The 24,902-nt window shown below is 45.4% G+C and overlaps 1 protein-coding gene across 1 annotated transcript in view; it reads right to left on the reverse strand.

Moving 5' to 3' along the window:
• Window positions 1–24,902, reverse strand: part of LOC147701801 (sacsin-like) — a 196,811-nt gene that overhangs the window by 106,784 nt on the left and 65,125 nt on the right. Inside the window, 1 exon segment of the mRNA XM_086929370.1 lies at window positions 9,581–11,000. Within this exon segment, the coding sequence (XP_086785496.1) occupies window positions 9,581–11,000 (1,420 nt within the window).

The raw sequence follows: 24,902 nt of genomic DNA on the forward strand, positions 1-24,902 counted from the left end.
GGTAAAAAGCCTCTCAACCCCTTAGTATCCTGCACTACCCTTCCCCGTTATAAAATACCCTCCCTCACGCCTGTCACTTAGCCTCGGTAAACGTTTGTAACACTTGAAGGTGTCCCTCACTCCCTGGTACCCCGGAAAGGAAAAGTATAGGACGTGGCAGTAATTGGTCCTTTTCTGTGTTTTATTTCCGGTATATCGGTTGCGAGAGGTCCCTCTGGGAGAAGCGCTATCCTGACCCGAGACGCAATAGAGGAAAGAACACCCCTCCACAGTCAGCACCACGGATCCTGCCGGTTTTGCAAGAGAAAGACTAACTTTGCGCAAAAAGAAACTTTAAGTTAAAATAAAACCCTCGTTACCCAGACAACGTGTCCAGTCCATTCCTGACCCCCCTTTACACACATACAGCGGAAATGCGCTTTCAATGAATTTAAATTCACACATACAGCGCAGTAACACCAATATACAAAAACAGCAGAGGTGCGCGCTATAAGAAATATACACACATTCGTTGCAGTTACCCAGACAACATTGACGCCTTCGCATTAAAAACCGGGCGGGCCTTCCATCGATGAGGAGTGTCAAATGACGCCACACAGGGGGCAGGATTAATCGCATACTACACCAATCACAACGCACTAAAGAAAACTCGCACACGACTTCGGCTTACCAAAAAAAAAAGTCTTTAACCATTGGCCATTGACCAACGACATCACAGGGGGTAAACACAAACAAAAAAAGTCTACATTTCTTAACGGAGAAACGCAATAGACTGCGCATTCACGAGACTTTACTCACATCTTGCGGACAAGATAAAACGCTTACAATAAGACATACGAATAACGAAAATAACACAACTGCCCATAATCCCTCGAGCACTGCCAGCACTTCACCACACAATTGACAAAACAAAAGGGAAACTTCTTTGAAGGGATACAAAAACGAACACACGGAAAGAGCCTTCGAAAGAAAAAAAACATTAAACAGGTGACACGACACTTTCCTCACATCTTGCGGACAACATAAAACGCGTAAAACAATGCATACGAATTAAAAAAATTAAACACAAGTGGGCCAAATCAGTTGAACAGGGCCAGGACTTGCACAGACAACTCTTCTGCGGGGCGGGCGGGGGCCCTGAAGCAGCATTTTGCTCCCGGACAACGTCGGGACGGGCTGCTAGTTTTGTAATAATTAAGATATGTTTATTTAGCTGTGTAGTAACTCGTGGTTTTTGGTTACCCTTTAGCTTATTTGCGGTTTATGATATCTGTTTATATATGAAATCACTATGTGCAGCAAAGTTATCTACTTTAATATCCGTTTTATATACGTGTTCTTATGTCGTATGTATCCATCAGTTCTTTACATGCATATAATTTAAGTGGCCTTAATAGAATAGATTAGTGTTTCCTCTCATGCTTTCTCTTATGTTTTCATCTCACACATATTTTTCTATGTGTAATGTATATATTTTACTATTATATATGTATGTACCATGTGGCTCCTGAATTTCTATGGAAATAGTTTTGTAAATATGTCATATATATATATATATATATCTTTTGAGTGAGTTTCTAGGCGGATTCATTATTTTTCTGCATTGCCCACTGTATAATAATGTTTATCACCTATTTTTAATTGTAGGGCAATAGACGGTCACCTGATGAAGGCTGAAAAGCCAAAACGCGCGTAGCTCCCTATCTACAGCTTTGCCTCCATCGTTCTTTTTATGTCTAATGCTATGTTCATGTAGGTTATAGGTTTATGAATTGCGGATCGACCGGGTCTTTGGGGTCGATAAGCTTCTTGTGCTCGACAGGCTTTTTCGGTTGACTGTCTTTTATCGAGTCAATGGCCTTTTTTGGATCGACCGGTATTTTTGGAGCACTTGTCTTTGGTTAGATAGCCTTCTCCAGCTGGACCACAGGCTTCGGTACGGTGCCTTTTGCGTCGGTGACCTTCTTTGGTTCGACTGCCTTCGGCAGCGCAGCCTTTTTTGGCTACACGGCCTTCTTCAGGTCGGCGCCCTTTGGCTCAGCGGCCTTCTTTGGCTCGATGGCCTTCTTCGGTTCTTCACTTTTTGGCTCGACGGCCTTCTTTGGTTCGGCGCTTTTAGGCTCGACGGCCTTTTTTGGGTTGACGCCCTTAGGCTGTATGGCCTTCTTCGGTTCGACAACCTTTTTGGGTTCTAGAACCTTCTTTGGGATAACTTTACTCGGCACTGGGGTCTCTGAAGGCTTAGGTTTCGGAGCCGAGCCGCACGGCCGGGCTGCTGAATGTTTCTTTGGATCTTGGCTAAGGCCTTTAGGCGATGCCTCGACTGGAGCCTTCGGTAATGGGGTAAACGGTGTCAGGGGCAGTGTACTCACGATTTGCCCCGGTGGGATTCCGCCATTGGAGTCAGAGTGGTCCTCGACGGTGACCATCTCCAGGTCCGAATCTGCCGCTTCTGGAAGTTCTTGGTCATCATCGAAGATGTTGTCTGGTTCCAGAGCCTGTCGCTGCATCTCTTGCCTAGCGGCCCATCGAATCCGTACGGTTTTCTTCGAACGGAATTGGGCACAGGCTGGGCAGGTTTCTTCCCCATGGTCTGGTGATAGGCACTTGTTGCATACTGAGTGTTTGTCAGTATGCGGGAACTTGGAGTGGCATTCTGGGCACCTTTTAAATGGGCTCCTTTCCATCGACAGCAGGCCCACGTGGCGTCGAAAAGGCCAAACGGCCTGCGTCGACGACCAGGTTGAGATGGAAAGTTCGATCGAGTCAATAAGTACAGAGCGAGAACAATACCGTCGAAGTCCTTTAGAAAAGTTTAGTTTCGATTCCGAAGTTGGAGTATAGGAATAACATTCGAACCCAATGGCGGAAAAAAACAATCTGAGGATGGAGAAGATGCCCATGTGCACTGTAGTCCATTGGAGGAGTCACCTATCTCGTGATACTTCGAATACTCTTCCAGGACAACAAGGTGCAATCATCCGGACCCAACACTAGGCGGCGATCTATGCACAGATATGAATTCTGCAGCCCACATGCCTCGAACCTGGAATTACTGTCAAAGACGATACCGATGGTATGATGTAGGACTGGAAGTCTAAAAGAGATCGGTAACAGGACCGAACAATAAACAAATCCGAGCCCGATGGCGGAAAAAATAATCTGAAGACTGAGTCGATGCCCATGCGCACTACGATCTATAGGAGGAGTCATCCAACAGACAAAGACTCCTCCAAGACAACAACAAAGTGTAATCATCCGGGCCCACCACCAGATGATGATTTATGCAATAGTGTGTGGTCTGCAGCCCATATACCTCGAACATGGTGTTTTATGAATTTCTTCTGCAAGAGTATCTCCTTAAGAAATTCAATAACTTCAACAGATGTGAAATTCTCGACAGGTAAAAATCTGTTCCTAACACCTAGCCTTTCAATTGGATCTAAGAAATCAAACGCTAATTTTTCCGATGGTCGATCAGGGACTTTCACACACCCACTCACAGGCCCACTCACTCATGCACTCGCAGACCTGCTCAGACACTTATGCACCCACTAACAGTTCCAATCAGTTACTTATGCACCCACTAACACACCCACCCACTCAGACTCACATGTGAGTAAATGTCTGAGTGGCTGTATGGGTGTGTGAGTGAGTATGTAAATGGTTACTTGGGTGTGTTAATGGGTATGTGAGTAGTTGTATGGGTGACTGAGTGACTGTATTGGAGAGTGAATGGGTGTGTGAGTGTGTATAAGTGAGTTACTAGGTAAGGGAGTAGCTGCATAGGTATGGGAGTGTGAGTGGCCATATGGGTGACTGAGTTGTTAGAATGGCTGAATGGGTGAGTGAATAGATGTTTGAACCCCAACTACGACCATCTGATAAAGGTGATGCGAGCAAAATTAATGCAATCTTTGGAATATTGCTCAATTATCTTTAGGGGCAAAGACGCGAAAGTGCTCGACGATATAGAAATTAGAATATATAAAACTGTTTTTAAAATCCCCAAATATATTAGTTGAGCAAACATAAGACTAGAATTTGGTTTAAAAAACCAATCTCTGGCGCGTCAATCTACATTTTTGAAGTCTCTTTTAACATTGGTCCGTTCGGAGGAAGGATCACTGGCAAAGTTATGCTGGCTTGAAATCTCAGAAGGGGAATATTCAAAAAATTGGCAGCTGTATTTTAATGAATGCATAAATAACTTTGACTGCTCTAATTTGGCTGATGAAATGAGGAGCAGGATAGTTTTAAAAAAAGAAATTAATCAAATGGCCGCATTATTTTACGACTATAGCGGACAAGGAGGAATTAAGGAAAAGAAGTCATTTCTGGACAGTTGATAACTCTTTCGGTAGGCTGTCACCTCAATCTTACTTGTCTTATCATTTAAAACCTAGGCTTAAGAATACATTTATGTATTTAAGGCTGGGAAGATATCCGACAAAGGATGGTATACCAAAATGGGAAAATCAATGGTCATCAAGCATTTGTAGGCTTTGTAGTCAAAGGGAGGAAACATTAACACACATAGTAACCTTATGCCCAGCTTTGACAGAGGCTCGGAAGTTGATCCTAAAACCAATTTTTAATGATCTAGGAATTAGAACATGCAGGCAAGCAATTATTACCTGTTTGAGTGGGGCTAATATAAAACTTAGTATCACTTTGTTAAGTTCATCATTATTGCAGAGAAGAAACTCAAAGACGAAGAACAAGTAAATAACCATTTTTCGTGATATAAAATATTAAAGAAACTTATTTTAAGAATTGTTTAAATCGAAATGTATGCCAGTTGAAGGGTTGATTAGTATAATTTACTATAGTTATGCACATTGCACTTTATTATATCTTGCAAATGGAAAACAGCAAAAAAATGTATTTATACTTGTATTTCCTATTGCTAACACCTGTCACTTTAGTTAAATGCTGCTATAATAGTGATTGTTGCTAATATATTGTACTTTAGTTAATACCTGCATTTTAATCATTGTGTAAACGTTTTAATATTATGGAATTTACTGTATTAATGCAATTTTAGATCATTTTAAGATGATAATAACTTTGTGCATAGTATATGTTTGTTTATGTTGGTTGCTTTCATCTATTCTGGTGTGTAATGATTTTAATTAATCAACAAATACATGAATACTTACTTAGTTGTTTGGATGTGTGAATGTGTATGTACGTGGTTCTGTGGCTGTGTGAGTGATTATATGGGTGGGTGAGTGAGTGAATGACTGTCAGTGGATGAACGGGTACATGAGTGGGTGTGTCAGTAGTTGTATTGTTGAGTGAGTGGCAGTCTGAGTGGCTGAATGAGTGAGTGGGCGTATGAGTGGCTGTATTGGTGGGTGAGTGGCAGGGTGAGTGGCTATACAAGTGAGTGTGTGAATACCTGTATGTGTGAGTGGCTGTGTAAGTTTCTGTATGGGGGATTGAGTTGGTGTGTCAGTGCCCGTAAGGGTGTATGAGAAGGTGTATAATTGTATGTTTGTATGACTGGGTGTGTGATTGGGTGTACTGGTGAGTTAATGAGTGTGTGAATGGCAGTATGAGTGAGTAGAGATGTGAGTGGCTCCATAGATGAGTTATTGGTTGTGGAAGTACTGGTATGGGTCTGTGAATGGGTATATGAGAGGTTGTGTAGGAATAGATGTATGAGAGTTTCTATGGAGGTGTGAGTAGTTCTGTGGATGATGTCATTAATGATGTCATTTGAGATCTCATCAGTGATGTAACCGAATATGTCATGAGTGATGTTATATGCGAGGTCAAAAGCAGTGCATTGATGTGGTGTAAGTTATAGTTAGCTCAGGTAACTATTACTGCTGCATTTCTCTGATTTTGTATGAGTGAAATGTCAGACCAACTAGAACGGCCCTGTAACCTTTGTGTTTTTCAGTGAATTTCTAAGGTTTTTTAATTTTATTTCGTATGTGTAACCTGTAACCTTTGAGAGGGAGTGTGTCAGTGAGTGCATTAGTGTCTCAGAGGGTGTGTGAGCAGATGCGTATGTGTCTCATTGGGTGTGTGAGTGGGTACAGGAGTATCTGAGTGGGTCTGTGAGTGGGTGTGAGAGTATGAGTAGGTTTAGGAGTGCCTCCACGAGTGTGTGTGTCAGTCTGTGAGTAAGTGCATGAGTGTCTGAGTGGTTCTACGAGTGGATGCATGAATATCTGAGTGGGTCTGTGAGTCAGTGTGTTTCCTCTGAGTAGGTCTGTGAGTGGGTCTGTGAGAACATGAGTGGTTCTGCAAGTGGAAGCATGAGTGTTTAAGTGGGTCTGTGAGTCAGTGTATGTGTCTGGGTGGGTGCATGTGTGTCTCAATGGGTCTGTGAGTGGGTATATGAATCCCTGAGTGAATCCGTGAGTTGGTGTGTGCGTTTGTGTAGTGGGTATGCGAGTCTCTTAATGAGTCTGTGAGCTGGTGCGTGGATCTCTTAGTGGCACTGCGAGTCGGTGCATGGGTCTCTGAGGGAGGGTATCAATCTCTGAGTGGGTTTATGAGTTGGTGCATTAGTGTCGGAGTAGAGTCTGTGACTGGGTGCGTGAGTGTCTTAGTGGGTCTGTTACCTGAGCTAACTATAGCTTACGCCACCGCAATGTATCACTTATGGCCGTAGAAATTCAGTGAAAAAAACAAATGTTATAGGGATGTTATAATTTGGAAATAGAATAAAAAAAAACCTTAGGCTGACATTTCAATTGTACAAAACCAGAGAAATTCAGCAGTTATATTTACCTGGGCTAACTAGAACTCATGCCGCCACAATGCATTGTTTATAACCCCACATATCACATCACTTATGACATAGTCAGTGAAATCACTGATACCACTGATGAGATCTCAAATGAAATCACTGATGACATCATCCCATGATCGGAAGTGTTTTGTAAACAGGTCTCAGACTTAAAGATATATATACTAAGCTACAACACAAGTTAAAATAATATTCTTTCTGTACTAGTAATTTGGTATATCACAAAAAGGAGGTAGTTCCTCTGTCAGGCACTGGCACTAAAGGGTGCCATCAAGTCAGAGTAAGTGTCGCTGGGAGATCTGAATTTCAGATCGTAATTCCCTCACACACCTGTTAAGCTATCATGCTTCATCATAGGATGCTCCTCGTCAGACCGGAGCTGCAATGTCAGACAGGCCTAGTGGCTACTTTGGCGGAGTTCTTTAGATCTGAGAACGCCATATGTGGTGGGTGCACGTTGGCAATATTAGTAGTGAATTATAGTGTATAGAAAGTGACTTAAAATAGGCACCGGAACCCGTAAAAACTGAATTGAATTAAATAAGGGTCCAGGACTAGGTAAAATCATTAGTGATATCTTGAGGTCCCTAGGTACCAGGAAAATATTAGGAGTATGTGGTCGACATCTAGGCCCTACAGTCGGGCAGGACCTTAATAAACAGTGGTGCCCCCTGGTGGGATGGGTGGTCTCCCCGCTACTCGAGGAAACCTAATATAGTATGCTGCTAACTCCTATTGAGGAGCCAGTGTAGTGTCTCCACCTTGAAGAGTGAAGTCTAATACTTCATAGGTGGATTGGAGGGTCCCTATCACAGTAGGTAACACTTGGAGCAGAGTAGGTGAGACGGCAGTGACCGATCTACATACCATCACGTCTGAATATTCGTGATCGGGACCCTACAATCCGCCTTGGATCTTCTTGACATGCTCTTGTGATAGGTGTTATATTAACTCCTAAACATCATCCTACTGTGCACATTGATAATTTGCCATCAAAGCACTTTCGTTAGTAATCTTTATGGTGTATGATGTGGTAAAGGCAGTTTTCCTACTCACTGCTTTAGATTGTCATTCTTGTTTTTGATTGAACTGCAGTGGTCCACAGATTTTTAAGCAGTGGCGACTACAATGTTGGTCCTATCTGGGTGTCTCCTATGCATATAGAATCCAGTGGTGATGGTTTATACTTCTATTTAGTTGAAGGTTTGACAGATTTTGAAATTCCTGCCCTCATGAAAATGTCTTTAGTAGTTTTCACTACTTGCTTCAGTTTGGCTGAGGAGTACAAGATATCAGATTGATTCGCAGTGCCCACTAATATGGGCTCTTCCTTCTTCATCACTACATTGAATCTCAGCAGTGTGTGGTTTAATAGGGCTGAAGAATCTCCGGTGGCAAAGACAATACATTGACCCTTGTTTTGGGAACTAGGGAGTATCAAAACTTTTAATTCGATGAATGGAGAATACGCTTACGACTGTCTCAGAGACTGGGCTTTTAGGGGAGGCATTCAGAATGCAGACCTTAATTCAGATATATAGAACGAGAGCAGAGAATTGATGCCATAGTTAAGTAAATGGATGCTCTGTTTAGGAAAAATAAAGCCTTATAATTCAATAAAGAGTGCATGAAAGGTTGATCAAAGAGACTACCCCTGTAAGTAGGACCAAGGTGCACAGCTGTTGGGAGGGATATATGCAGTAAATGAATATGGAAGATCCCTTATAGAACAGACTGCAGAGGGTTATCAAATCACATGGTAGAACAAGACCTATCCTATGCCAATGATAACGGTGGTAGATGAAGAGAGCAATTAATACATGCTGATAGCCCCAACATTTCAGGCTGAAATCCTGTTTGAGGCACAGTAGAAAACAATTGCTCTCCACAAGGCACAAGAAATAATGAACAAAAAATTACAATTTAGAACTCTACAAAAAAAATGCTTTTCTCCATGTGCTGGTACATTTGGACCCACTTCAACTCGGAGAGCTGCAATTCCTGTTTTAGGGCCTGGAAAAGGCAGAGAAGAGGAGTATGCTATTTGAACTCTAAGAGATCATAGTATTGCTGACCAAAAATCATTAGAGTTAAAATGTTTAGATTTTGCTTAATGGTCAGTCAGATATGCCTTTGGACGATACCTTTCATAAGAGTGTAAGGCTTTAAAGGTTCATTTGTATTTGCCTCTATTAGAATTTATTGTAGGCATTAAAAAAGAATATAACCAAAAATAAGTTATTTTAGAAGTAAAATAAATGAGCACTGTAACTAGTCTAGGATGGGTGTAAGGAGCTGACTGTCTTCATGGATATCAAAAGTCAATAATGAGTATGCCATAATAGGTATGGCAAATAATATTCACACTTTCTAGTTAACACTGGATTTTGGTCTTTTATGCCAACATTCAGGTAGTTGGACTGCACTTCAAACCAGGACTATGGCAAATATTCATCGAAACATTCAGAGAGCTTTCTGGTGTATATCAGGGCACACAAGTGTCTATCAATTTGTAACAAATTAATGGGGTGATTCTTAAAGGAACAATTTATTTTCTAAACAAAGATAAGAAAGTGGCAGAATACCATGAAAGAATCAGACTAGCTGTGAATGTGGGCATTACCATACAATGAAAATGTCAGATAATCACAATATCACAAATATTTATACAATCGATGGGCAATATTGGGTACAGTAAAAAAGTTAATGAATATGGTGAACGGCGTGGTGAGCCCTCCATTCTTTAATCAGATAGTCTAAGAGATCCCACATTACAGTTTAAGTGAATATCATGAGAATAAAGCTACTAACCTTGGATATTTAGGGCTGTCGATGAAGGCCTTTTCGTCACTCTCTTCCTCCAGAAAGCGAATGAAGTTTCCATCAGACAGAGGTAAGAGCTGGAGACCCTGGAGGTCTTGGTATTGTTCGTCACTGATCACATACTCCAAAATCAATAGCTTCTGTCTGCTTAAGAGCCCATTCCAGGAGTTTTGTCGCAAGACCCCTCGGATGAATAAAGGAGTCACCATTCTGAGCTTGTTGGAAGCCAACAAAAGTGTGCTCAAAACATGTCCTGGGACTTTGACAAGTGGTTCTCCCACATGCAGTAGAAGGTCTTCCAAGGCTTGCTGTATGTCATTGTTCTGCATGTCAGGTAAGAAGACTGCTTCCGTAGCTTTCAACCACATGGAACTATCAGCAGCCGTGTAAAGCACCTCCATCTGAAGCAGGCATTTGGCAATGTTTTCAGTCAGCCTTTGCCACCTCTCTTTGTGCATGGTCTGATTTGGGTCAGGCCAAATGCCATAGGCCAACAAACTTGAACCATCCAAAGACCTTACCAGAGACACAGCTGCCTGGACTGCCTGGCAATAGACGAGAGGTAAGATCTGCTCTACCAGCAGATGGTTCCACTGGGCAGCATCGTCTTGTTGATCTACCTCCACCCATTTTATGCTTCTTCTGTCATCAGTCAGGTCAAAGCTGGCATGGATTATGATCGGGAGACCAGTCCTATTTTCTTCTCTGTCTGGGAGTGGCAGGAAGCAGCTGAGACGACCACCACAGGAATTTACACTCTTGTCACCTAGGCAATATGCAAGGCCAATCTTGGGAATATGGTTTAATTTCTTTGCAAGGTCTTCCAAGACTTGAAAATTCCCATCTTTGATTGTGCTAGCAATGACCAGCCATTTACAGACTTCTTCAGGTCTCCCAAAGCTATTTAGAGTACAGGTCTTCACCTTCATTGAAGTGAGTATCTTAGATGAAGTGCAATTGATATTCTCTGGAACTACACTACCCTGAACATCCATGCAGGCAGTCAGTAGGTGTTTCACTGCACCATCATGGCCAATAATTCTCAATGACACTCGAGTGACATTCCGAAGAAAGAGAAGGCTAATACTAGCATCCTTACTGAAGCACTCAAATAGCTCAGTAACCCTTTCTGTACTGTAGAGATTGTCAGCTATCTCAGAAGGACTTGACCGCAGTGGAAAACGGAAGAGCGTGCCCTTGAAGTAGCCAGTCTGCCTGATGTTGTCCCAGTTACCACGGTCAATGGCGCTTAAACCATCCATGAAGGGGAGAAATTGGTCAGAGAGTGATTCAATCTCCTTCCTGTCCTCCTCATCTTGCAGGTTCCACATGAAGCCTCCATCATCAAAGACGGTCCTTTGCGGATCTAGCATTCCAATGTGTCTGCCACTGAACACCTCCGGAAGATCTGTGTAATCAATGGGAGAGACAGTGAGTGCAGCAAACAAAAACCTTTACTGGGACAAAAAGGCATTTGATATGAACACAAAACTGGAATTTTAATAGTGCTCCACACAGTTAATATAATAGAGAACATGATCGTACTGCCCAAGGCACAATACTACCTTCCAAGGAATAGCAGCCTTAAAAAGGGGGGTGTTTCCCAGCTATTGGTTTCCAGTGATGCCCTAGAATGTAAGTGCCAATTAGAGCAAAACCCCAGTGCTACATGGTATCAATGGAGAAAATTTTGAGGAAATGAGTGCCTGGTACTAATGGGGGTCACAGCACACAGCTAGGTTGTACAATATACAAAATGTCCCTCGTTTCTGATTCCTCCCCACCATTTCTTCCCATCATGCTCCCCAAGTGAACCCCACCCCTTTACTAAAATGAATTGACAGGAGAGATGACATACTTGTTTGAAACAGCATCCCTCGGATAAAAAAAAAACATTCCTACTCTGCATTTTATAGCCCCACTGGCGAGCAAGTGGCACCAACAAACAGGCATTGCTGCCAAGGGGTGTGGATGGCATCCTGAGTCATTCATGAAAAAGGTGCATGATGAGAGCAGCCAGGTAATTTCTTTTATACACATCAGTAATTCGAGGTATTCTGTCTTGCTGTGACATCACACACGCTACAACTGACTTTGAAGCTATATCACCAATGATAAAGATCTGGAGCCACTGTAGTCCAGAATAAGATATATGAGGTTTATGCAGTGTAGATAGTTAGAGACCGATTTACTAACATTTTGCATCGTGGATGTGTCACTTTTTTGGAACAGCCATGATGAAAACTGTTATTTGTGATTTACAAAGCCTCACAAATCAGATTTGTGTGGATTTGAGTGTGATTTTTCCCAAACGGCAACACAAGGCAGCACATAACACTGACTTACATTACTTTGACTTGAACTATAGAGGCATTCCATGTGTGAAGCGTAGGCCAGACAACTGATTGTACACTAGCAGAAAATATTCAGCTTTATGCTGGAAAACTGTGAGAAGTTCCCGAAGAAGCTAAAACTCTTTCAGGGAGGGTTTATTTTTGTAGCAGAAGAAGGAAAGGAATATGCTACTTACCAGTATGCATCTGTTCTTGGCATGTAGGGCTGCTGACATTCATATCTGTGCATAGATCGCCGCCTAGTGTTGGGTCCGGATGATTGCACTTTGTTGTCTTGGAAGAGTCTTCGAAGTATCACGAGATAGGTGTCTCCTCCCTTGGACTACAGTGCGCATGGGCATTCTCAGATTGTTTTTCGCCATTGTGGCAGAGATGGAGATAGTAATGTAAGAGATGGCCATGTAAAAGATAATGCTGCAGCTGCGACAGGCACCGGGGAGGAGGGCGGGCGATCTGAATGTCAGCAGCCCTACATGCCAAGAACAGATGCATACTGGTAAGTAGCATAATCCGTTCGAGGCATGTGGGCTGCTGAATTCATATCTGTGCATAGACTGTACAGCAGTATCTCCTCTAGCGGTGGTTACCTGTGCCAGCTGCAGCACTTTGAAAAAGAGTTTTGAGGACAGCCTGGCCTACAGCAGCTTGTTGCTTTGCTTGCACGTCTACACAGTAGTGTTTTGTGAAAGTGTGTATGGTAGTCCATGTGGCTGCCCTACATATGTCTTCAAGAGGGATATTCCCTAGGAAAGCCATGGATGCCCCATTTTTCTTGTAGAGTATGCTCTTGGGGGAACGGTTAAAGTGTGTTTGGCTTTTTGATAGCATATTTGAATGCATTTAACTATCCATCTGGCTATTCCTGACTTTGATATTGGATTCCCTTTATGTTGTGGTGAAAAAGCAACAAATAATTGCTTTGTCTTTCTAAATGATTTTGTTCTGTCCACATAGTAAAGCAGAGCTCTCATTACATCCAGTGTGTGTAGGGCTCTTTCAGCTACTGACTGTGGATTTTGAAAGAGCACTGGCAGTTCTATCGATTGATTAAAATGAAAAATAATTACGACTTTTGGCATACATTTAGGGTTTGTTTTAAGAACTACCCTGTTAGCATGTACTTGCATTAAAGGTTCTTGGATTGTTAGTGCTTGTAATTCGCTAACTCGCCTGAGTGAGGTAATAGCAATCAAGAAAGCAACCTTCCACGTTAAGAATTGCAGTTCGCATGAGTGTAGAGGTTCGAAAGGAGGTCCCATAAGTCTGGTAAGTACTATATTTAAATTCCAGACTGGGGAAGGAGGGTGTCTTGGAGGGATCACCCTTTTAAGACCCTCCATGAAAGCCTTGATTGCTGGAACTCTAAACAGTGAAAGGTGTTGCCTATTTTGAAGCTATGCTGCTATAGCAGCTAGGTGTAGCCTTATTGAAGAGTATGCTAGGTTGCATCTTTGAAGATGCAACAGGTAAAATATAATGTTTTGCATGGAAGCATCTAATGGGTTGATTTGGTTATTGTTGCAGTAAATAACAAATCTATTCCATTTAGCTGCATAGCATGCTCTAGTAGTTGGCAGTCTTGCCTCCTTGATAATGTTCATGCAATCAGGAGGCAAGTTAAGGTATCCAAACTCTAAGACTTCAGGAGCCAGAGCGCTAGGTTCATCTGATTGGGATCTGGGTGCCTGATTTCTCCATGGTTTCGAGTTAGAAGATGGGGTGCGAGGCACAGCCTTTGATGAGTAACTACTGAAAGCTCCAGGAACGTTGTGTACCATGCAGTGGCGGCTGGTGACATTTGAAAGTGGTAGGGCGTAAAAGTTTTGTCTGAGTGCCCGAAGGCGAGTGAGTGTAGCGAGCGAGTCCAGCCACCATATGGTGGGGCTCAGGGAAATTCGGGAGGAAAAAAAGAGCAGGCAAATGGTGCATTTAAGCAAATTTAAGGAAGCAAGAGAGTTGATAAAGCAATTGTGAAAGTGTAGTTATGAAATAAAGACATTTCATATGATAATGGTGTAGGTAGCTTAAAAAGCATGCACCTTTAATTACAGCCATATGCACATCATGTTTTTCCACTTAAACAAGCCTGTTTTACTTTCAAGATGCCCTCGCGTTCCCTTGTGTGCAAGGAATGGGTGCTTCTTTCTCACTCATAGAATATAGATGGTATCAATCTAGTTGAGAGTGGTGGGTGAGAGGAGAGAGAATGTAGATCCAGGAAAGGGAAGCTGGGTGGACAGAGACCTCGAAATGTAGAGGGATGTGAGTGGAAGGAGAGAGTGTGCAGAGAAAGGAATGGGGAGCTGGGTGGACAGAGAGAAAGGTAGAGTGAGTGTTGGGTGAGAGTAGAGAGGAGAGGGTAGAGAAAGGAAAGGGGAAGCTGAGGCAGAGACTAGAGATCGAAAGGTAGAGGGAGTGGTGAGTGAGAGAAAAGGAGAAGGTAGTCGAGCAAAGGAGTAAAAGGGAGAGAAATAGGGAGGAAAGTGGTAGAATAACTGAAGGCAGGGGAAGGAGTTGGTGACAAGCATAGAAGGGAAAGAGGATGAAAGGAGGAAACTTGGTGGGAAAGAGGAATGGAGAGAAGTGGAGTGAGTATCAGAGGGAGGACAGAAAGCAAAGGCGGAGTGGTGAGTGAGGCAGTGAGGAGAGAGACAGAAGGAGTTGTGGGTGTGAGGAGAGAGAGGGGGAGAGAAAGGAAAAGGGTTGTGGTGGGTGAGAGAACGAGGAAAGGCAGATGTGTTGGGTGAGAGGCAGAGAGGTGAAGAAGGAAAGGGGCAGTGGTGGTTGAGAGACAGGAATGAAGGTAGAGGTTTTGGGACGAAATGTAGAGAGGGAGTGGAAGGAAGGACGGGCGAAAAAGAGGAGGGAAAGGAAGGTAGTGGTGAGTGAGTCTTGCGAGAACATCTCTTTGCGGAACCACCGTGTCCCTTCCTTCGGACGTAATCCGTGTGGTAAGAACATTCTGCTCTGGTTTTCATCTCGTCCCATGAGGAGTGGCAAGACTCTTGTTCAGAAAAGAACCCCAAAGCTGCCCCCGGGCCACCCCCTTCTCAGCTGCTCGGCACCTTCACAACAGCCTTGTTGGAGTCTTGTTTTCGGGTCTCATTCGTTTTTGTGCTTGGAGAATAAAACCTGGGGTGTGGATGGGTGGGGTAGGGTGTACTGTGTGGAGAACGTGAAATCATTGAAAATCTGAGTCAGTGGTGTCACTTTTGGCAGCCGACTGATCTATTTTCATGACGAACACACTCAACCCCCCCCACACAAAAACACTGATCCTTCCTTTGTAATCGGGATCAGATTGTGTGAAAACCTCTCTTGTGAACCGCCCCCGCAGTCTCTTGGGGACAGACCTAGTGAACAAGGAAATCATTTAAAGAGGCGGACTCACAGATTTCTGATGTGACGAGCGACTTTGTCACTTTGATCTGCATTGAACTCGCACACAGTCTCCTTCGTGCAGTGCTTCAAGGCGCTAAGAAGAGGTCCTGTCCTGGGCGTGCTGCTCATTGTTACAAGGCAAACAGCGGCCCAAGGTGTTTAATAAATTAGCCCAAAAACTCAATCCACACCAAATGACACGCTTGCTTGGGGATACTCTAAGCCAGCTCAGTGGGTTAACAGCGGGCTCATCTACTGATTTGTCGTGTTTTGCAGGCTGTTTCAGGATCGCTTATTTTGACCATTATTTTTTTTATTCCTCTCCTAAAATAACTCATTTGGCGTCAGTTGCTGCAGTTTTATAAAACAAGCGCGTTTCATCACAAAGACGCATATTTATTGCGGTTTCACCCTGGAGATGTGAACATCTGTTGCTGTCATTAACAATCACAAGTGCACGTCACACAAAAGACCACAATACTCAAGGGATACATGAATCCAAAATTCAAATTTTGCTAACCCGGAAGACTAAAGAAACAGAGGCAAAGCAGGGTCGCAGCTCATGCCCCGGCCTCCCCCACGCGGGCTCGGATTACCAGTGCAACAGGTGCCTGAAGTTTGAACACCGGGGGAGAAACCAGGCCTGATGTCAGCTTAATTTGGTGTGCTGCTAATACAGTAAACCTCCCAGCCCAGCTATCCTATTCCCTGCGCTCTGTATAACTTCGACATAAATATACATATTTAGAATTTCACAGAGGCCTACATAGAATATATATAAAATAACGTCCACTTACAGTCTGTTCTCAATCTCCGGAGACAACTCCCGCCGTCCTGGCATTCAAGTCCCAGCACGTCATCAGGATCAGGAAGGCGGTGGAGCAGGCAGCCTCCCTCCCCTCCACCGCTGCGTTCTTGATAGGTGCGGCCGGCTGCCCCCACCTACGTCATTTTCTCTGTATGCTGCTGCTGCAGCATACAGGGAGAATGAGTGGGTGGTGTTATCGAGGGCAGGGGGGAGTGGCTTGGGGGAGTGGCTTTCCCACTGTTGGTAATACTGTCTGTTTGGTCGGCCTCAGGCCGCCCAAACAGTCAGTATTAATAATAGTGAGCAAACCACTCCCCCAAGCCACTCCCCCCTGCCCTCGAGTAACACACCGCCCACTTGACTTTAAACTAGGAAATTCCTTTCTCGCTGTGCAAGAAGGCAGAAACAAATGGTAGTTATTAACTACCATTTGTTTCTGCCTTCTAGCACGGCGAGAAAGCAGGGGGGGCGGCGCCCATTTGCCCCCATGGAGGAGCCGCCACTGGTACCATGGTTGTCTCGCCCATGTGGAGCAACTAGGATTAGCGCGAGTGACTGTTGCCGCAGTTTGCGTGCTACCAGCGGAATCAGCGGTGCTGGGGGGGAAAACCGTACGCAAATCTGCCTGACCAGTTCATCCATATCACATTGCCCTGTGACAATGGATGTGGGAACGTGGCGGCAAAGTACTGGCATTTCGAGTTTTCTTTTGTGGCAAACAGGTCTATTTCTGGGTGACCCCACTCTTTGAAGAATGGTTGGAGAACTTGGGATGAATCTCCCATTCGTGTAGTTGTTGGTTGCGCCTGCTGAGCAGGTCTGCTATCTGATTGTCTTTCCCTAGAAGTTGTTCTGCTAGGAGAAAGATGTCTTTTGGAATTGCCACTTCCATATGCTCTATGCCAAGTGGGACAGTTATGGAGAGTGTGTTCCTCCCAGTTTTTGGTTATAGTACATTGCGATCATGTTGTCCGTCCGGATCAACACAGTCTTGCTGTACAAGTATTTCAGTGGGACAGTTGTGGAGAGTGTGTTCCTCCCAGTTTTTGGATATAGTACATTGCGGTCATGTTGTCCGTCCGGATCAACACAGTCTTGCTGTACCAGTATTTCTGGAATGCTTTCAGGGCTAGGAATATCGCTAACAACTCTAGTTGGTTGATATGCAGTTTCTTTTGCTTGGTTGTCCACAGCCCTTGTACTGTGTAGTGAAGGAGGTGGGCTCCGCAGCCTGTCAGTGATGCGTCCACTGTTAGTACTAGTTGTGGAACCGGCTCTTGGAACAGTCGTCCCTTGGAAAGGTTTTGTGGGTTCCACCACTGCAGAGAGTTGTGAGCGCGACTGTCCACCAACACTAGGTCTTTTAGTTGTCCTTGAGCCTGGTTCCATTGCCGTGCTAGGCATTTCTGCAATGGACGCATTTGAAGTCTGGCATGGGGGACAATGAATATGCAGGAGGCCATCATGCCTATGAGTTGCATGAAGACTCGAGTTCGAAGAGAGTGTTGTGGCTGAAATTTGTGAATGAGCATCTGCATGCTGGCTATCCTCGCTGAGTTTGAGTATGCCTTTGCCACTGAGGTATCTATAGTGGCTCCCAGATCTTGCTGTATGTGGGACGGTTGCAGATGCAATTTTGGGTAGTTTTTTCAAGAAGCCTAGACTGTGTAGCAGCTGGAGTGTTAGGGACGTGTTTTCTGCACATTGTTGGTACGATTTTGCTTGTATTAGCCAATCGTCCAGATATGGGAACACATGAATGTGTTGACTCCTGAGATGTGCCGCTACTGTCACCAAGCATTTTGTAAACACTCTGGAGCTGTGGTTACCCCGAAGGGTAAGACCTTGAATTGGTAGTGTTGACCTTCTATTGTGAACCTGAGATATTTTCTGTGAGCTGGATGGATGGGTATGTGAAAATGCGCATCCTTGAGGTCTAATGTTGCTAGGAAGTCTCCTTGCTGTAGTAGCAGGAGCACTTGCTGTAGTGTGATCATGTGGAATGCTCTGACAGTATGTATTGATTTAGGGGTCTGAGGTCCAATATTGGTCTGAGAGAACCGTCCTTCTTGGGAATAAGGAAGTATAGGGAGTATACTCCTGTCCCTTGATGTTGGAAAGGGACTGGCTCTATGGCCCCCTTTTCCAGCATGCATTTCACCTCTTGTTGTAGCAGGGTGATGTGTTCTTTGGACATAGGACGGTGTCTGGGTGGTATGTTTGGGTGGGTAGAAGTGAGTTCCAGGCAATAACCATACTGGATAATTTGTCTCACCCACCTGTCCGTGGTAATTGCGTTCCAGATAGGTAGGAACTGTTGGAGTCTGTCTCCGACCGGTGTTAGGTGGTCCGGAGGTGGCGTGATTAAGTCACTGTTTTGTGGCAGTAGAGGCTCTGGTATTATTGCCTCCACGTCCTCTTCCCTTATTGTTGTTTCCCCGATAACCTCCTCTGTTGGAGTTTTTGGAAAAGGAAATTTGTGTGTTGCCTTTGTATGATGATGATGTTTGGGAAGTATTGCCTCGTGTAGCCGCCCTGTATGAGGAGCGACGAAAGGAACTTCTGTGTTGCTAAAACTGCAATGCTCCCATTGACTTTGCAGTTTCTGTGTCCTTCTTCATTTTAACTAAAATGGTGTCCACAGCAAGGCCAAAAAGGAAGTCTTGGTTGACTGGTTGATTAAGGATTATGGACTGCACCTCGTTCTTAAAGCCTGAAATACGCAGCCAGGCAGGTCTTCTTAGTAAAACACTAGTGTTTATAGACCTGCTGCGGTGTCTGCTGCATCAAGCGCACATTTGATGGAGGTGTTTGTGATGAACTTTCCCTCCTGTATAAGGTCACCAGCTTGGGCTTTAAAATGCTCAGGTAGGTGTTGCATTAAGCTTTCAAGCTGGTCGTAGTGTGCCCTGTCATAACGAGCTAACAGAGCTTGTGTATTGGCAATCCTCCATTAATTGGATGCCTGTGCTGCCACCCTTTTACCTGAGGCTTCTAATATCTTTGATTCTTTATCGGGGAGGGGCTTCGCCCGTTGTTTGTGAGTTAGCCCTTTTTCGTGCATTAGCTACTACTAGTGAGTCTAATGGTAGTTGCCCTCTGATGTAGGTATGGTCTGCAGGGGCTGCTCTATACTTTTTCTCAATCCTGAGATTGATTACCCTTGCCCTGGCTGTATCTTTAAATATGTCAGGTGCGTGTTTAACACTCCCTTTAGCATTGGAAGTGTTCCGACACTTTTTTCTGAAGTGGGGAAGTTGTCAAATAAGAAGTCTTCCTCTACAGGGTCATTGTGCATATCTACATTGTGGTATTGTGCTGCCCTGTCTATTAATTGGTTGAAGACTATGGTGTCATCAGTAGGTGAAGGCTTAGTTGGATAAGAGGAGACATGAGGGATGGGTGTTATATCAGTTGGCTCCTCCTATGGTTCATTTTGAGGCCGAGGATCCTGTGGACAATCATAATCAGGCTGAGGATCCTCACCTGTGTTCCCCTCATTGTCCCCATAGTGAGAGGAGTGTTAGGAGGAAAAGGAGTAGGAGGCACATTAGGATAGAATGGAATGAAGGGTCTAGTTGGAGAAGTCCCAAAGTCCTTCTTTATTAGTGGAATAGGGGAATGAGAGTCAGTGTCCAGTGGCCTCTTTTTCCTGTGCAGGATTGTCACTTTACCAGTCTCTGGATTAATATATATTTTTGCCTGGTCGTCTGCTGGATCAGGATGAAAGAGTTCTTCCTCCACTGTTTTTGGTAGTGACTTTTTTGGGTCGGCAACACCATCTGCCTTGACGACTTTTGGTGCCTTGGTGCTTTTCTTGGGCTCGGGCCCTTTAGGGTCGGCGAGTGTTTTTGGGTCGACCGGGTCTTTCGTTTCGACATGTTTCTTGTGCTCGACAGGCTTTTTTGGTTGATTGTCCTTTCCCGAGTCTATGTTCTTTTTAGGATCGACTGGTGTTTTTGGAGAACTGGTCTTCGGGTCGATAGTCTTTTCCGGCCGGATTATAGGCTTCGATACGGCACCCTTCCTGTCGGCGACATTCTTTGGTTCGGCGACTTTTGGCACAGCCGGTCTTTTCGGGTCGACGTCCTTTTTTGTGTCGGTGCCCTTCGGCTTAGTGTCCTTTTTGGGCTTGACGGCTTGTTTCGGGTCGACGCCCTTCGGGTGGACAGCTTTTTCCAGGTCGACAGTTTTCTTGGGGTCGACGCTTTTTGGTTGTACGGCCTTTTTCGGTTCAACAATGTTTTTTGGATTGATGCCTTTGGGCTGTACGATTTTCTTTGGCTCTACAGCCTTCGGGTCGACGACCTTTTTAGGCTCTGGAACCTTCTTTGGGATTGCGGTACTTGGCCCAGGGGTCTCTGAAGGTTTCGGTTTCGGAGCCAAGCCGGATGGCTCGGCTGGCGAATATTTCTTTGGATCTTGGCTAAGGCCTTTTGGCGATGCCTCGACCAGAGCCTTAGGTAACGGCGTAATCGGTGTCGGGGGCAGTGTACTCCCGATTTGCCCCGGTGGTATCTCGTCATCGGAGTCCGAGTAGTCCTCGCCGGTGACTATCTCTAGGTCCGAATCTGGAGCTTCTTGAAGTTCTTGGTCATCATCGAAGGTGTTGTCCGGTTCCGGTGCCTGTCGCTGCATCTCTTGCCTAGCGGCCCGTCGATTCCGTATGGTTTTCTTCGACTGAAACTGGGCGCAGGCTGGGCAGGTTTCTTCCTTATGGTCTGGAGAAAGGCACTTGTTGCATACTTGATGCTTGTCAGTATGCGGGAACATTGTGGTCATCTTTTAAACGGGCTCCTTACCATCGACAGCAGGCCCACGTGGCATCGAAAAGGCCCATCAGCCCGCGTCGACGACCGATTCGAGATGGAAATGTGTCAAAAGGTATCGAGCGAGAACAATACCGTAGAATTCGAAAGCCTTTTGGCCTTTATAAAACTGTAGTCCAAGGGAGGAGTCACCTATCTCGTGATACTTCGAAGACTCTTCCAGGACAACAAAGTGCAATAATCCGGACCCAACACCAGGCGGCGATCTATGCACAGATATGAATTCAGCAGCCCACATGCCTCGAACATGCTACTTACCAGTATGCATCTGTTCTTGGCATGTAGAGCTGCAGAATCGTACACTTAGCAATAGATCGCCACCTGGTGTTGGGCTCGGATGATTGCAGGTTGTTGCCTTCTTGGAAGAAGTCTTTGTAGTCATGCGATAGGTGACTCATCCCTTAGACAATACTGCGCATGGTCATCGACTCCATCCTCAGATTGTTTTTCGCCATGATGGGAAATGATGGGGGAAATGATGGAGTTAGTAGAAGTAAAGAGAAAAGGATGTCCATGAGTGTGCATCTAAGTAAGAGGAGTACTGGAACGGATTCCAGTCCCGGGGAGGCGAGAGGGCGTGTACGATTCTGCAGCTCTACATGCCAAGAACAGATGCATACTGGTAAGTAGCATTTTCCGTTCGAGGCATATGAGCTGCAGGTTGTACACTTAGCATTGATTGTGCAGCGGTGTTTCCCCCCAGCGGTGGTCGCTTGTATCAGTTGCAGCATACTGAAATAGTGTTTTAAGAACAACTTGGACTACTGCAGCTTGCTGCTTGGCTTGCACATCAACACAATAGTGTTTAGTGAAGGTGTGTATTGTAGACCATGTTGCTGCCTTGCATATGTCCTCTAGTGGTATATTTCCTAAGAAAGCCATAGAGGCTCCTAGTTTGCGAGTGGAGTGCGCACTAGGAGGAACCGTTAGTGTACGTTTAGCTTTTTGATAGCATATTTGTATACACTTTACAATCCACCTGGCAATTCCTTCTTTAGAGATGGGATTGCCCTTGTGTGGGGGAGAAAGATACAAATAGTTGTTTTGTCTTTCTGAAGGATTTAGTCCTGTCTGTGTAGTATAACAGAGCTCTTCTAACATCCAAGGTGTGTAAAGCCCTTTCTGCAACAGAGTCCGGTTTTTGAAAAAACACTGGTAACTCTACTGATTGGTTAAGGTGGAAAGAGGTTGTGAGAAGTTGGCCTGATATATAATGTTCACTATTCTAGTGAGCACTTTGTATCAGTCCAAACAACCCTTATTGATGATTGGTTGTAAGTCAACCTTTATAGACCAGCTATCCTAGTAGCATGGATCCGAGCAGTCTTCGGGCTAAACTCTAGAGGGCGTGTTAAGCCAGCTGTTATACCATCACATATACCCCTTGAACACCAAGTGAAAGGACACCACACAAGTGTTATGAAAATAAACAGTGTATTTATTTAGATCACAACAGCCCTGTACTCTTTATGAGGACAGGGTACTAAGCACACAACAAAACTCTTACGAAAATACTTTAAGTTGCACAATTTACACAAATGCCCGAGGGGCACGAAAAACTATATACTATGAAAGTGGAATGCGAAATTACTAGCAGGTAAGTACTAATCTCACAGGGTTTGGAATCGCTAGGACTGGACTACTGAACCTTCAGATTACTAGCAGGAGGCCTAGGGGACTCGGGTGCAGAGTGTGCACTCTGATGCGGGACAAAGTCTATGGATACTAGTAAATGCAAAGTTAGTGTTCTCGGGCGAACCCGACTAGGTAGGTCAAAAACGAAAGTGGATCTAGGCACTTAGAGAGTTGTTCTACGCTGGAGCACCGGGGTACTCGGTTTATCTAGCCCAGGGGCTGCGGCTGCATAGGGTTCCAGTGTCGTCGGAAACCCTCGTTGACGAACCAGGAGCCTGAAAGAAGAAGTTGCTGGCAGGCGACCAGTGAAGAGATTCGGATGGATCCAAGCCTGGATCGGAGATGGAAGACACCTGTAAGCAGAGGGGACCAAGTTCTGAATCACTAGCCAGTGATTAGATGGGCACCAGGATGGCACCGGATGGAGTCACCTCGACCAGGTGAGTGGGCGACGCTGGGCTCTGCAGTCGCACGGACCAGGAGGCGTTGTCGGCAACCAGGATGGAGGTGCGAGCTGTCCCACGATGGTATCTGCTGTCGACGTCGCTGGACCCAGGATTGGGGCAACAAGTCTTGGCAAATGCAAGCCCACGCGGTGGACTAAAAATGGCGTCTGGAGTGGACCAGGAGGGTCCGGGGTGCTCCTCTTTTGGAAGGGAGCAAGGGCCAGTCTGGAGCAACCAGCCAGCGGTGTTGATGTCGTCGTTCGTCGTCGGGAAGGCCACAAGCCAGCGGGCTAGTAGCCAGACAACGCGGTGAGCAGCAAAAAGCAGAAGGGCCCCATGCAGATCTGGTGGATGCTGGAGGGCTGAACTTCGGTGCTGGAGCTGCTCAGGGCTGGGGCTTCTCGGACCCCAAAGCACTCACTCGAGGATCCCTCGGCGGTCGTGCTGGGCAAGCTTCGTGCAGTCTTGAAGATGGCCGATCCCTCGAGGTCTCGTCGCACCCACGGGTCTCAGCTGAGCTGACGATGTGGGTAGAGGTCAGAGGTGCCAGGGAAGCCGGTTCTCGTCGAGCTGGGCAGTCTTGATCCGGAGGGGAGACTTACAGCAGACCGCGATGCTTGGATGGTGCCTGCGGATGCAGGGTGACTAGTCCTTAGCCACAAGGGAGAAATCTTGAGAAGAAGTCGAGAGTTCCTTTCGTAGAAAGTACTTTCAGGATTCAAAGATGATCAAATTTGGAAGGGGGCCCGCTCCTATCTTTATACTAGGAAAAGGGGCTGGCACGCGACTAGGTCCTGCCCATGGGTGGGACCAGGAAGGGGGGTGGTTACACCCCTCTCCAATGCCGGACTTTCCCCAGCTCAGGGGCTGGTGTGCCCCTGGAACTGGTTCTAGCCGGCAGATGCATAGTGAGCACCGGGGTGCCACTTGCAGTCACCTTCCTCTAAAGCCCTGCCTACCCAGGATACACAAAACCCTGTCTGGGATGGTGCTAGCACCGCCCCCGACAGGAAACCCTTTGTCCAAGCTCCCCTCGCTGGAAGGACTCCCAGCTGCAGGGGGTCAGACTTGTGTCTGTGGAAGCAGCATCCATTTTGTGATGCTGAGGCTTGAGTTAACTTTAACCGGGGTTCACAGTTACATACATGCCGTGTCCCTCTAGAAGGGTGGAATGCTAACCCCGTCGCCAGAATTGGCAAGGGGTTAGTATTCCAATTCGTATGACACCTTACTCGACATGTTTTGATAAAGCGATACCAGAGTTGGCATATAACCGCAAGGATTATAATGCACTTAAGAGTATATGGTATGCGTTATCATGGAACAGCTATTAGGACTTGGTTCCGCAAGCTGCAAACGGGCTCAGCTCATGCCAAAGCACCATCTCACACGCTTCCAAGCACTCTGCCTTCAGGATTGTCAAGGCCTGCCATAGGAGTGACTGATAGGAATCTGTGTGTCCATTTTAGGGTTAGATATAGGTATACTATATCTAAAGCAAAGGGTGATTACACCACCTTGCCCCAGCTGTCGTGCAGCCAGTTGTGTCAGATTTAGGTGGCCAGCCAGGGGTGGCATAATACATGCTGCAGCCCCTGGTAGGCCCTGGGTACACCTATGCCCTGAGTTACAGGGTCTGATAAGGTGGCCCAGTACCAATTGGTAAATGCACCTAAGGTACACGTGTCAATTTAGTGAGAGAACAGCAAGGCTGTGGGTCTGATTAGCAGTCCCACAGCCAGAGAAGTCGTAAACCAGTGAAGCAAAAAGCAAAAATCTGGGGTGATCATAGGATTGCAGACCCTACTCTCCTACAGGGGTAATGACTTTTGGCAGGAATTTAGGATTAGGCCTAAG

This window comes from Lissotriton vulgaris, chromosome 7 (genome assembly GCF_964263255.1).
Source record: "Lissotriton vulgaris chromosome 7, aLisVul1.2, whole genome shotgun sequence".
Lineage (NCBI taxonomy): Eukaryota > Metazoa > Chordata > Amphibia > Caudata > Salamandridae > Lissotriton > Lissotriton vulgaris.